This window comes from Crocodylus siamensis, chromosome 5 (assembly GCF_052110815.1).
Source record: "Crocodylus siamensis isolate JL-2025a chromosome 5, ASM5211081v1, whole genome shotgun sequence".
Lineage (NCBI taxonomy): Eukaryota > Metazoa > Chordata > Crocodylia > Crocodylidae > Crocodylus > Crocodylus siamensis.
This window is the reverse complement of record NC_143399.1, coordinates 129,338,367-129,353,571: the sequence shown is the minus strand read 5'-3', so window position 1 is coordinate 129,353,571 and position 15,205 is coordinate 129,338,367. Positions and strand designations below refer to the sequence as shown.

The 15,205-nt window shown below is 43.2% G+C and overlaps 1 protein-coding gene across 3 annotated transcripts in view; it reads right to left on the bottom strand.

Annotated features, from left to right (window-relative positions):
- Positions 1-15,205, bottom strand: part of SUSD5 (sushi domain containing 5) — an 80,570-nt gene that overhangs the window by 50,261 nt on the left and 15,104 nt on the right. For 2 of the 3 annotated variants that reach the window (XM_090050346.1, XM_090050347.1), the window contains exon 2: positions 11,064-11,241. In XM_090050346.1, coding sequence (XP_089906472.1) covers positions 11,064-11,241 — 178 coding nt within the window. Of the gene's footprint in view, positions 1-11,063; positions 11,242-15,205 lie in introns of those variants that run through there. The other variant, XM_090050348.1, reaches the window with a different exon arrangement.

The window sequence follows — 15,205 nt, the reverse complement described above, 5'->3', positions numbered from 1 at the left end:
CTGAGGGGACAAGGGGGTGGTGAGTGGCCGGAGCAAATAACTGGTGGCATGCGATGGCCTTACCAGGGCCTGTATGGCACTGTCCAGGGGGACCCCCAAAGCGCAGAGCCCGGGATGGCCACCCCGATTCACACACCCCCAGGGACGGTTCTACCATCAGGTACATGCAGAATAGTACCTTGTAGACTGTATTTAAAAAGTTGAGTTGTCTAGTTGACATTGAACTAAAAGTTGTTACCTTGTTCATGCCCATAGATATAGTGCTGAGTCTCTCTATGGACTCCTTGATCTCTCCCATTTGGGAGGTAGAAGGCATTTACAGAGGCAGGCATTTGCAGAGTTGGGCAGCAGTGGAGAAAAGTGTTCTTTGCTGTCTTTCACTGTTATGAGGAATATGAGTCTTTTTGAAGGTAGTGGCATGACTTGTCCCAAAATTTCTTGAGGTAACACTTCATCAGCTATCCTACTTCCACCTCTATCACCTGGGAATTTGTTTCATTTTTTACATGTCAGCATACAGGTTGTTGACATTGCTCTCTGGCTACTTTTCCCAGCCTTGGGGAGGACAGTAGGCATGGGACTTGGATTCATTTAAGCTGAAAAAAGTACAGAGAAAAGCATCTTTCTTGAACATGGTTTACAAGGACTGTATGAAGTATTCTAGCTGAGGTCTCAGCTTTCTATCTGAGGTCTGAGTACCTTCTGTAAAGGCATTAAATACTTCCCTATCTTTATGGGGCATATCTCTCCTAATACATTTTAAGATTACATTTTCCTTTTTTCAAAGCCATATCACATTGGTGGCTCCTAGTCATCCTATAATCAACCCATTCACCTTTCTCCTACCCTGTTATTTTCAACTGATGACCTCATAGCTTAGCAAATAAATTGTTATTAATCCCTAAATGCATGATCTTGCTCTTCTTACTATTGAATTTCATCCCATATCTATTGCTCCTATCCTCAAGATCATTCCATATCTATAATACTTCAATCCTTTTCTACAGTATCGATATCTCCCAACTTTGTTTCATCCATATATTTCATTAGGACATTCCTGCTTTTTTGTGCCAAGGTCCCTAAAGGCTTATTGAAGAAAATGGAAAAAAAAATCAGGTTCCAAAAAAATAAGAGCATTTTTACACGTATTCCAGGGATGGGGGAGGGCAGCGTTCTTGGAGCCACTCTAATTAAAGTGCCGCCGCATCTCGTTTGACGAGCTTTAGATAAAGGGTCCCTGCCGCCATTTTTAAGTGTGGGGACACTGATACATGAGATGCTGGAGGCTGCTGGAGCGCAGCAATTGCCACACTCCAGCAGACTCTATTAATCTAGTCTGCTCTGACATGCTGGAATTCCAGCATGTCCAAACAGCCTCTACACTTGTGTATAGGTGTCCTAAGTAACCAGTTATAAAACTGTCAATCTGTTCTCATAGTTCATACTAGAGAGACTGCTTATGAATAAATCTCTCTCTGGGCAGAGATTCATTCTAGCTGGTATATATAAATAACAGTAATTTGTTTCCATATTGTGCTTTGTATCAGAGCTTAAAAGGTCATTTTTCTAGAAAGCCCCTGAGTTTCAAAGGTCTTTATTGTAATTCAGTTTCTTACAAGGTTCCACACATAATAACTTTTTACTTTAGAACTTTAGAATATAGGCAAAACTTCATCTGACATAAATTATCAAGGCCACAACAGTCACTGGTTCCTTGTATGTGTATTTATTCATAACCAGCTGGTTCCCAGATAGATTTAATTTGGAAAGTGACTGATATCTTAGGGTTTTACTGCAGCAGCTTGGGGTGGCTTCTGACTTGGGGAGCAGGAAGATTTTCTAGTCTCTGAATTCAAATCAGATCAGGACTGAAGTGTCATTTAACTCTGCCTGTCTCAAGGACCTCCAGCCTGTATTTTTCTTCATTAGTTCTAGGAAAGATCAGTCTAGCAAGCAGGAAGGGGAATGGATAATTCTGTAAGATGGTTTTTTTTGTTGCTGTTGTTATCTCATCCCTACTAGACGGATCAGCTGAGAGCATGATCCCACTTCAGTAGGCATTGTATAAACACACAAGAAGGCTCATTGCCCCAAAAGCTGAAAAATAGATCAGGGGAAACAGAGACACAGAAAGAAGTAAGTTTCTCAGTGTCACACAGTGGATTAGCAGCACAACCAGTCAGTAGCATAACTGGAGCAGGGCAAGTGGGGCAGCAGCCCCAGATGCTGAGTTGGGTGGGTAGTTACTTCACTAGCAACTCACTGGCCTTTTGAGTTATTAATCTGATGTACACATATGTCACAGGAGTGTCATTGTGCTGAAGGTAGCAATTAGCACTTTTTCTAAACTGAAAAATAAATCATTATAAACAGGAAGGCTAGTGTATTTCACCATTTCACTTCTGAAAATGTAACAATATATGTTATTTTATTTCACATGGTGCTAAATATTTTAGAACTTGTTTTAGAATAGATTGTAGAGCTTTTTTTCTGGACCTGCCAAGCTCCAATGCCACTCAAACCCTTTACTTGTAAAACAGGGAAGTTTGGAAAAGAAACAGGAATCTGAAGAGTGCCACTGTGGATACTCTCCTTTTCCTTACAAGAAGTACAGCACAGGCAGTGGAAGCACAAGCTTCCTCATGCTGCTCTGCTACTGTATCTCAGTCCTACAACAGGGGCCTGTTTTAGGACTGAAAGTATCTTCCTGTGCTTTCAATCCTTGACATACCTATGATAGTTATCAACAAGGATTTTACAACCAATTGTGATAAATAGTTTGTGTTATGTGGACACTGCAACAGAAGCTAGCTGCACCACAGCATTTGGCTGTGGGACATATTCCAGGCAGCCAGAGGGTAGAAGATGCAAGCAGGTGGGTAGAACTGCAGCATGGAGGGGCAGGCTGACCATTAAGTCCAAGGGGAAATCCCTGTGCTTAGAGTCCCCTGACCAGAAGGGGGAGTGCTCTACGGCAGCATTTCTCAACCTGTGGGTCACCAGAATATATGAAAGGGTCGCAAACACTGCCTTTTCTTTCACCATTGTTTTATGTGGTTTAACTGAGAGCAGCATTAGATGAACTGATGGCACTAATCCAACTTACTCTCTCTACAGTTAGTGTTTTTGTCATCTCTTGTATTTGTCGAGCTACATTGATAGAATAGCTCCAAAAACACTGTTGTAAATAGAGCCCATGTTCTCCACTTATGGAAAACTACAAGGCTCACCTTTTACCTTGCCCCACACTCCCACCCCTTGCGCCACACTCCCACCCTCTGCCCAACACAATGTGGGGCTGGGGCCTTGGGGCAGGGGGCGGTGGGTTGGGAGAGAGGGGCACTGGGTCAGGGTTGGCCATTGATGCTTGGTACAAAAAAAAAAGATTGAGAACCACTGATATAGGGCACATAAGTGAGCACTAACTAGAAGCAAGAGGGGGGCAGACTGGCCCTGCATGTTACAGGGAGCAGATTTCCTGGGGGAAAGGGGCTGCAGAAGGTAGCCTGGCAAGCATCCCAGCCACCCATGACAGCGAGAAGGTGAGAGTCCAAAGGGAGGTAGGGCTTACAGGAAGACATCAACCCAGAGCTGAGAATTTTTTGTCGTAAGCAGTTGCTTGTGTTTGTGTTGCACTGAAGTTGAAACTGGGGGGTGGCAGAGTGCCTGTGAAGCACTTCACATAAAGCCCTATTGGCATCAGGGAACAAAAGGGGGCTGAGCAGCACCAGAGCTACCTGGCCTGGGTCAGAGTCCCAGGAGGCTGAGGGGTGCATAAACATCCTTGCCCAAGTCAGAAACCCCAGGGGGTGAGAGGAAAAAAGGAACAATCTTTCCTGGCTCTGGGACACCCAGAGTCCAGGAGGGCTGAGAGATGGGGACATGGGGCCCAGAGACTGTGAGAGACAGGGCCAAGGGCCCAGAGACCAGCATAAGGAGAGAGCTGAGGCAAAGAAAGCTAGGTCAGAACAAGTGGGCCACTGCTAGGCTAGGGACAGACATTACACATAAGTGACCAGAAGCTGGTTTAAACCTGTAACAGAACGCAAGTTCAGTGCACATAAACCAGTTTAAAAAATGGCTGAAACCTGGTTGAACGTAGCATCAGACTTAACTGATTTGGGTCAAACCGGTTTATGCAACTTCTGTCCCAGACCCCTTCCTGGTTTAAGTGAAACTCTAGGCATGTGGTATGCTAGCTAATGCTGAGAGGTGTCTGTGTGTGTGTCTTTAATTTCACCGGGACAGGCAGATAGAACAATGTCCAGTTAGGGCTTTTTGGAGCTAATCAACTGGTCAGCTGGTAATGTTCCTCTATTCCTTCCTTGGAAAAAGCTGTTTAAGAAGGGCTTGAACTACAGAGAGAGGCTCTTGTTTTGTTGATGGGCTGATAAATGCTGTGTTATCAGTTCTCTGCTGGCTCCCTCGCCTATCAGGTTTGCAGACAGTATGAAGAATCAGAGAGGGAGTTTGAAAAGCTCAGTATCATCAACAGATGCATGCACTCCACACACACCCCTTTGCTTTAAAGTGCTAGCCCAGGGCTGGGGTCTGACAACACTCCTGTCCCTTGAGCAGCGAGTGCGGAAAAGCCTGGGACAGTGCAGGCAGAGTAGGGGTTTACACCCCTCTTTAATCAGAGGATCCTACCAGGGCCTGGCCTGGCCATGCCTTCCCCCGCCCCTCTCAGCTCACCACTATGGAAGGGAAGGGAGGGCCACTACACACATGTGCCTGCAGTTCCTCAGTCCAGAGGGAACGTCTGTACAGTTGCAAACCGGTTCAACCTAGGCAGGTTAGACTAACCTGAAAAGATTGAATCAATTCAGGCTCAGGCTTGTTGAATGTCTGTCCCTAGCCATAAAGAAAAAGGAAAGATGTAGAGTACTGTTTAGACAAAAGCATACCTACATTTATTTTTGTATCCACCATGCATCGTTCTGTTCTAGGGTGACGGGTGCATTGAAAAACACAGGACAGAAAGAGTGTTTTGTTCAAAGTCAGACAGGAATCCCAAAGCAGAGCCAGAAATAGAAACCAGGTCATCTGACCTCCATTTGAGAGTCTTAACCACAAGAATATCTTTCCAACTTGTGAACAACTGTTCCTTCATCAGTTTTATCACTCCTTTAATCTTGCTGCACTATACTCATTCACTTGATTTGATTTTAAAAGTTCCCATGAATGAAATACAGTTACTCATTTAATGTCAATGTGCAGCAGTGATAAAGTTATGTTTTTACATGGGATAGTATTCCCAGGTTCCTACACATTAGGAAATTGTTAGATTTGATGACCATTATTAGTTACTTTAGGGTAACATTAAGCTTCATGCAGTTTTAATGAAAAAATCCAGTTTCTCATTCTTTTTTCCAAAGGGCAGGAAATTGTTACTATAAATGAAAAATGATATTGAAAGAAAACTTAAAATGAAAACAATTATTTCTGGCAGTCTTTTCTCCAAGTGAAAAAAGGTTTTAAATTGATTTTAAAGTACATTTAGAATTTTAAAAATCCATTTTTTAAAGGAATAAGAAAGGTTCCTACACTCACTTGCATTCTTTTTCTTGCCTTCGCAACTCAGTCCCAGGACCAATGTGCAGAGCCAAGAAAACTATTTTCACCTCAGTAAAATGCATGGCAGGTTAGTAAACAGGTTCTGTTATATAAACTTTCTATATTATAAGAGATCATGCAGTAGGTACAGGAGTGTCCATTTTTCCCACTGAAGCACTACCAGCATTTTAAAGGTTTAGGGGGAAAAAAGTCAAAAGTCCAGGAGAGCCTAACTGGCTGGTGTGGTTATGTCACACAAGGGAGGGGTCTGTGCTTTAACTGCCTTTCACTTACGGCCAGTGTAGCCATGTCCCCTCACTGATTAGGGTAGTCTAATTAGCGTTGTGCCAATCAGTGCCAATCTGTCTTCTCTTTAGTGAAATGCAGTTACAGTTGCACTGTTTCTCATGCTGGAGGTTGCATATTTGAAGGCTCTGGCTTGGTAAATTTGTGGTCTGGGCATGGTCTTTGGAGCCAAAACCCGTTTTCAAATGAGAATAAAACTGCAGAAGTGTTTTCTCGCAAGAGAGGCTATATTTGCAAGATGTGTAGCCCATATTTGCCAAACCAAGAGATTCAGATAAATTTTTTGTAAGTACCCAAAGGTTTTCAACTAAACCTTTACAAAATCATCTACTGTTTACACACTGTGCTACAGAAAACTGCCTTGCCTCAAGTATTTTTTCAGGGTTTCTCCTCCCACTGCTTGGATCTATAACAGTCATTATTGTTAATCAAATCAAAATGAAAGGGGTACCTGTTATAATATTAAGTTGTCTAAATGTGAAGTCCATGTGTGGCAGGAACACATTGAACACTGAGCCAAAAGCAAATGAGGGAAGAGCATTCTTGACTTCTGCTGGTAGCTGGGTACCAGAAGCAGGAGAAGATCCATTTACTACAAACAGTGATCACCAAAGATGGACATACCCTGCCCCCCCAATCAGGAGTCAGATTGTGGGGTAATTTCCAACCTTTCTTTTTGTTGTTACAACCCAGTCCACCTGCATCACTTCTGCAGTTAGTTCTCATCCATGTCCCAGTTTTCACTTCACAGTGAGAAAGTTGGTGAACTGCAACATCTAATGAAACAGGCAGTTAGCAGGCAGATGGCACCGCATTCCAGTTTTATTATACTTTCTACTGGCCTGACATGTACATTAGACAGGAACTACCAGTGAAACAAACCTTTTAGTAAAACACCAGAGAGTTTTTGGAGTAGATTTGAAATTGTGCAGCTTCTGCCCTTTGGTCCCTCCAAAATAGAAAACAAAGCCTATATTTTCATAGATTTCATAAATTGTTAGGGTTAGAAAGGACTTTGGTAGATCATCGAGTCCGACCCCCTGTCCTGGGCAGGAAACAGCACTAGGGTCAGATAACCCCAGCTAGATGCTTGTCCAGTCTCCTCTTAAAGACCTCCAGGATAGGAGAGAGCACCACCTCCCTTGGAAGCCCATTCCAGATTCTTGTAACCCTTATCATGAAGAAGTTCTTCCTGATGTCCAGTCAAAATCTGCTGTTTGTCAGTTTGTGGCCATTATTTCTAGTTACCCCAAGGGGCACCCTGGTAAACAGAGCATCTCCTATTCCTTGCTGCCCTTCCCCTTCCCCCAGCCCCCTGCCCCCCCGCACAATGAATTTGTAGATGACCACAAGATCACCTCTCAGCCTTCTCTTATGGAGGCTGAAGAGATCCAGGTCCCTCAGTCTCTCCTCGTAGGGCCTTACCTGCAGGCCCCTAACCATATGAACAGCCCTCCTCTGGACCCTCTCAAGGTTATCCACATCCTTTTTGAAGTGTAGCACCCAAAACTGGTCGCAATACTCCAGCTGCAGCCTTATCAATGTCACATAGACGAGAAATATTACCTCCTTAGACCTGTTTGTGATGCACCTTCTAATGCATTATATAGTGTGGTTAGCTTTGCTTATCACTTCATCACACTGACAACTCACATTCATCTATGACTCCAAGATCCCTTTCTGCCACTGTGCTACTTAAAAGGTCATCTCCCAATCTGTATGTGTGTTGGTGATTCTCTCTCCCTAGGTGCAGTACTTTGCATGTATCTTTGTTAAATTGCATCCTGTTCCGTTCTGCCCACTTTTCCAACCTGTCCAAATCCATCTGAATCTGTTCTCTGCCCACCCTTGTATTTACTTTGCCCCATAATTTGGTGTCATCTGCAAATTTGGACAGAGTGCTCTCCACACCCTCATCCAAGTCACTGATGAAGATATTGAACAGCATTGGTCCAAGGACCGAACCTTGGGAACCCCACTCCCCACATCTTTCTAGGTCAATACCAACTATCCACCACCACTCTCTGTATGCATCCTATAAACCAACTTACCACCCACCTGACCATGTAATCATCTACATCACAGCCACTTAGTTTATTTATAAGAATGGGATAAGACACCATATCAAAGGCCTTTTAAAATCCTTGTAGATGACATCTACCTCAACTCCTACATCTAAGCATTTTGTGAACTGGTCATCAAAAGAAACAAGGTTAGTCAGGCAGGATCTCCCTACTATGAATCCATGCTGGTTGCACTTCAGCATTATTTTTTCTGCTGGATCCCACAAATATGATCATTAATAATTTTTTCAAAGGTTTTTCCAAGAAGTGAGGTCAGACTACCAGGCCTATAGTTACCCAGATCCTCCTTTCCACTTTCTTGAAAATAGGGACCATATTGGCACTTTTCCAGTCATCTGGGACCTGTCCTGAGCGCCACAAGTGCTCAAACAGTTTTGCCAGTGGTTCTGCTATGACAGTGGCTAATTCCCTCAGCACCCTTGGATAAAGATCATCTGGGCCTGCTGACTTAAACATGTCCAACCCCTCCAAGTGTCCCTTCACTAGGTCAGCACTAACTGTTGGTGGGCTGGTGTCCCTCTTGTGCCTGTCTATAATCCAACTGAAAGAGATATGTCTTTATCCATGTTCCTCTTTTTTTGCCCCTAGGCTTTCCTGGAGTTCCCTGTTCAACCAAGAGGGTTTCCTGGCCCCTCTGCCGCCCTTTATGTGCAATGGGATTGTTTGCTTCTGTGCCCGAAGGATCATTCCCTTGAGGAACGATCACCTTTTCTGGAATAATCAGAAAAATCTAATTTTTTTCTTTGAAAACATTTATGAGCACCTATACATGACGCACCTCTGCTCCAACATATGCTAAATAGCACATGGCAGAGCAGACTTGATTAATCGAGTCTGCTGTGCTTCTGCTAGAGCATGCTAATTAGTATACTCCAGCAGCCCTTTGTCATGTGTATTCAGGAGGCTGTATTCGATCCAGATTCGGATTCAGCCCAAATCAGGGACAGTGATTCAATTCATTGATTCAGATCACTGTCCTGATTTGATTCAGCTAAATCTGAATCTGAAGATTCAAAGTTGATTCGGAGAATCAGCGATTCGGCCAGACACAGCTTTAAACATTTTATCTACATACCTCAAGGTACCAGGCATGGCTCGTGAATGCTGCAATGCTGGGGTGGATTGAGCATCTCACAGGAGCACGGGGGGGCCCCCCACATGCTCGGCAGTGAACCTGGAAGTGGGCTGGAACTACTTCCAGTCCACTTCCTACTCTGCCGGGGAACACACTAGGGGGCCTCCCCACATCCCTCCAGCTCGGCAATTGGCCGCGGGGGGACCCCGGGTACCCCCCAGACCCAGGAGGCACCAGTCGCTAAGCCAGGGAGGTGTGGGGGGGTGGGCCTGTGCACTCCCTGGTGGACCTGAAAGTGGACCAAAAGTGCTTCTGGTCCACTTCCAGGTCTGCAGCTGAGTGTGCTGGGGAGCCCCCCCATGCTCCTGTGGGACTCACCATCTGCCCCACCATCACAGCATTTACAAGGTGCCTGGTACCTTGAGGTATGTAGAAAAAACATTTAAATCTGTGTCTATGCCTGAATTGTTGAATCTTTCTGAATCTCTCCAAATTGAATCAGAGGGTTCTTATTAAAGGGTCTCCCAATTCAATTTAGATTTGGAGATTTGGCCACTGAATCAGGCTGAATCTCTGCCAAATTGAATCAGTGACTGATTCACACAGCCCTAGTATTCAGCATCCCTGCATTTCAAAATGGTGATGAGGGTGCTTTAAATAAAGCTCATTGAACAAGTTTTAGCTAAAGTGCCCCTGCCACCATTTTGAAGCATGGGATGCTGAATACACATGACACTGAGGGTGTTTTAATCAGAGCAGCTCTGAGAGCCACTCTAATTAAAGCCCTGGCCCTCCCCCCTTCCTGGAGCACGTGTATAAACACCCTACTTGTTTTGAAAGGCATATTCCCAAAAGGTATGTCTAATTCAATCTATAAAATAATGATATTTCTCTAATAATCTAAATGATTCACATTCTTGAATCACCTTCTGCATGAGGTTCACAAAATCCTTTATGATTTCTATATGCAACTTTCCTGAAAAGAAATAAATATTATATTTTTATAGAGAAAACAGAGGCACAGAGAGTTAGTACCACAATTTTCAACTCTGTTCATCTAAACCAGGTCTAGGCATCTAAATAAATTAGATTAGATTAGATGGCTTAGTTAAAATATATGAGCTGTAAAATCACCCTTCAAAAATTTGGTACAAATGATCTTCGAAAATCAGTCAGTGTCAGAACCCAGAAAAAAATTAGGAATCTTGAATCCCAGTCCCTGATTTGTTCTTTCCAAACCCTGCAATAAGTCACTGAACATAGTATATAAATTATCAAGATTTACTCATGCCTGAACTGAGGCACATTTTGATCATACCATTGAAGCAAATGACCCTTTTCACTCTTTTTTACTTTTACTCGTCATCTCATATAAAAATAGGGCAGGGCAGGACCAGATCCTTCTCTTTATTTCTGTGAGGAACCTGGCTCACCTTTGTGCATGGTAAATAAGTAATAAATAATACAAAATAATAACAAATACAAACTTACTTTGCCTGGCCCAATTGACTTCGGTAAGTTTTGACTCAAACCCTGATTATTTATTTTGTTCACAGAGAGCCAAGTCCTGCGCTAAGATAGTCTATGAAGACATTGGATTAAAGTGGAGCAGGGTTGTATCCATAGACTATACATTTCTTCTGGGGTTCAGTGTGCTGTCAGCTTTCAACAAATAAAAGCAAATAATAATAGACATTACACAGACTGTTTTCTGGGTTTAAATAAGATTCAGTGTGACCCAGAGGATATTTAGTCGAGACAACAGATTTCAAAGGGAAAGAAAAAAGGAACAATCATGTGTGATGTGATTTAAGACCAAGGTACATTCACAGGTCTGCAACATCAGCTGTTTTTGATTGATGTTGTACAAGGTAACAGCTTATTTAGCTTATCTTTGAATGCAGCATTTGAGACTTGGTTGCATAAGGCTCTCTTTATAGCCAGTGTTTCTGAATAATAATATTACCCAAGGGAGAAAACGTGTTTGAGAGCAAGTCATTCATGCTAGTTAGGGTGGAGTTTGCCGTTTCCGTTCTCCTTACCCAATGGTACCATCAGCCAACCAGCCTCTGGCGCACACAGCGAAAGAACAGTCCAGTACAGCCCGCCTCAGTTCCTCTGCGGTGGCTAATCGAGCACCCAGGTCAGCACATGATTTCTGAGCTGCTGCTAGATCCAGACCCTGAGAGCTGTTCCTGGATCCAAGTGCGAACAACTTCCCTGCAGCACCAAAGACATACAACAACAATAAGATGTTTCACATCAAGGCTTTTTATTAAATACGTAGGCAGTAAATATATTGTGATGTGACAACTCATCCCATGAAAAAAGTGAAATCTTCTTTCTTTTAGGAGCTCAGCTAACTTCAACAGAACACCTCGTACCTGAAAATAGTAATCTGGGCCCTGATCCTCAAGGATATTTTGATGCCTAACTTCTATTTCGGCACCTAAACCAATAGTAAATTACTCTCTCCTTCCCCCACCCCCTGGTTTAGTTACTTCAGTCAACAACCAATGAGGTGGAGCCATGCCATCACCCATTCCCAAACCATGTGAATGGTATCTCTTGCTCCTTCATGTGTAGACTTGAGTAACTCTTGGAGCAAGCAGAGGTATTACTCACTTGTGTGTTTTTATAGTCAGAGTCAGAATTCCTTAAGAGCAGTATTGGAAAATATGACTAAGAATTGGGGTATCTTACAGCCACATGTATAAAAACAATTAAAAGTATAAACAGTATCACAGAAGTGCAACTCTCTCTTTCATATCATTTATCAATTCAGTTCCAGACCATAATATTGAAGTCCAGATTTCATGTACTTTATGGCAACCTAGACCTGAATTCCACAGCAAGGACCCATGGATTTCATATCATTTTAGATCTACAGACCATAAATTACACACAGCTTTCACATTAATAGTTTTAAAATGGAAGGCTTTATGGAATGAAATGTGACCATGAGAAATAGAATCAGCACAGTATTCCCTGTGTTGTTTTTATTTCAATTTGATTTATTTTACTATGTACTTAAATTTTCGATGCATTGTAGATCAGATTTTAGTTCTGACAATGCACAACTGTATTTTGGAGGCAGACAGGTGACTGCTGGAAATTTTGGAAGCTGGCAAAGAGCTATTGAGGTTTTGGTAGCAAAGACTGATCAAGAAATTATTGAGTTGTTTAGTAAGTATATTAAGTACTTCTGCAAAAAAAAAGATAAGCCTTGAAATAGTTAAGAAAGATAACATTTAATTTATCATTGTTATGTTTTTATGTAATTTATCAGGCATAGCTCAGCCCCTGGCACGGATCTTTGAGAGCTCTTGGTGCTCTGGTGAAGTGACCGATGACTGGAAGAAGATCCATGTCATGCCTATCTTCAAGAAAGGGAGGAAAGTAGATCCGGCAAACTACAGGCCCATCAGCCTGACCTCTATCCTGGAGAAGGTCGCGGAAAAGATTATCAAAGAGGCCATCCTTAACAGACTAGCTGAAGGCAATATCCTGAGGGATACCCAGCATGGGTTTGTTGCGGGTAGGTCTTGTTTGACCAATCTCATTTCCTTTTATGACCAGGTGACTTATTACCTGGACAAGGGGGTAGAGATTCACATTGTATATCCTGACTTTAAAAAAGCCTTCGATCTGGTATCCCATGATCACCTCTTGGCTAAACTGGCTAACTGTGGCCTTGACCTCACCACGATCCTCTGGCTGGGGAATTGGCTCCGTGGTAGGACCCAGAGGGTGGTGGTCGACAGAGCCAATTGTCTTGGTGCGCTGTGATCAATGGGGTCCCACAAGGCTCTGTCCTAGGGCCTATACTATTTAACATCTTCATCAATGATGTCGACATTGGTGTCAGAAGTGGACTGGCCAAGTTTGCCAATGACACCAAACTCTGGGGTAAAGCATCCACACCTGAGGACAGAAGGGTGATCCGGTGGATCTTGACAGACTCATGAAATGGGCAAACAAGAACCTGATGGTGTTCAACACCGAAAAATGCAAGGTTCTCCACCTTGGGAGGAAAAACCTGCACCATGCTTATAGGCTCGGTAGTGCTACACTGGTTAGCACTACCAAATGAAAGGGACTTGGGGGTCATGATTGACCACAAGATGAACATGAGCCTTCAGTGTGATGCTGTGGCTAGTAAAGCGAGCAAAACACTGGCTTGCATCCATAGATGCTTTTCAAGCAAATCCCAGGATGTCATTCTCCCATTGTACTTGGCCTTGGTGAGGCCGCAGCTGAAGTACTGCCTCCAGTTTTGGGCTCCACAATTCAAAAAGGATGTGGAGAAGCTTGAGAGGGTGCAGAGGAGAGTCACATTATCAAAGGTCAGGAAAACAGACCTTATGATGAGAGGCTGAGAGCAATGGAGCTCTTCAGTCTGGAAAAGCGCAGGCTCAGGGGTGATCTGGCAGCCACCTGTAAGTTTATCAGGGGTGCTCATCAGGATCTGGGGAAACGTCTGTTCACCACAGTGCCCCAAGGGATGACAAGATTGAATAGTCACAAACTCCGCCACGACCGATTCAGGCTGGACCAAGGAAGAATTTCTTCACTGTCCGAGCCCCCAAGGGTTGGAACAGACTGCCACCAGAGGCGGTTCAAGCACCCACCTTGAACACCTTCAAGACACATTTGGATGCTTATCTTGCTGGGATCCTATGATCCCTGCTGACTTCCTGCCCCTGGGGTGGGGGGCTGGACTTGATGATCCTCCGGGGTCCCTTCCAGTCCAAATGTCTATGAAATCTATGAAATATTATGAAGATGCACCTCACCAAACAGTTGATAAGTCTGAGAGTCTGCAATCCAGAAAAGAAAACACTGTATGATAGTACACTTGGTTCTTGTCTGGAAAGATTTCTTCATCACCTTTTATGATTAGAAACTGTTAAAACAAGTGCATAGTTTATGGAGCACAGTTCTGCAGCAAGTGATGAAATGCATAGCAAATTCCCCTTCCACACAATACCTGGGCCTAAACCAGGAATCCTACAGTGAACCATTTTAGGATCTATGCCAGTGGTTCTCAACATTTTTAGACTCAAGACCCCTCACCCAACTCAAAGTACTGCTCAGAAAATGCCAGCTCTTAGCTTTCACTCATTTTTTGGACTACAGATAGATAATGAAGCAATTCTTCTATTGCAAAGAACTCAGAAAAACCACAACTAGTCAGAAGGTTTTTGAGATTCTGGATTCCTATTTGAAATATCTGGATGTATCTTGTGAATCACATGCAAGTGTTTCCACAGCTAACAGTAGAAATAGCACGTGGTATCCTGTGCACCCTGAAAAGGATCTCACAATACCCTGGTTGAAAATCTAAGGTCTATTATAAGGCTCATTGCCATCATTAAGTACTTCTGGTTTCAGCATGCGGATAAACCTGAAGCTTATTAGATTTTGAGTTTAGCAAACCACTGTAGGGAATAGCTTCCAGAAATGTGGGACCATCTTCTTTAGTTAGTCTATAAGGTGCAAATCTACTCTGCCTTCTGCCTGACAACTTTTTGCCATCAGCACCTAAGACCTTAACCCATCAAGAGATTCCCAGTTCCTGTAGTGAGAAATGTTTTGTTATGTTTCAGGTAACTTGTCCCAGACCATACATTATTTTTATTCTTATTACCAACTAGCACACAGGGACCGCAATGAATATTATAGCTCTATTATAGTAAGCACTGTTCTTACACAGTCAGAAGCATTCCCTCTCCTAAAGGCCTTATAACTGAGTAGACAGAGAGGGAAGAAGTGGGAAAAGCAGCACATGAAATTATATGGTTCACTCAACCTCAAACAGCAGTTCAGTGGCAACCCCAGCAAGCCACTGCATTCTTCATGACAGAAATTTCTGAGTACTTTCCAAAAGGCACAGATGAAGTGGATGGCTCTAGGGCAGCCCAGTGGTTATAAGTATGTGCATGGCAGGGGTAAGGTCTGGGTCATAGAGGAAAGTTTTGCAAATGTGGAAGAAAAGAAAAGAAAATGCAAGTTCATAACGTCCTTAAAATTGGGCTACTATTCAGTATCTTGTTGAATCAATGTCTTTGTAACAGAAAATTGCCCCAACTATGAAGCCATCACACTTCAGATGAGTCTAGGCAGGACTGAAACAAACAAACTGCCTTGTGCAGGACAAGCTTGAAGAACATCTGACTTGACC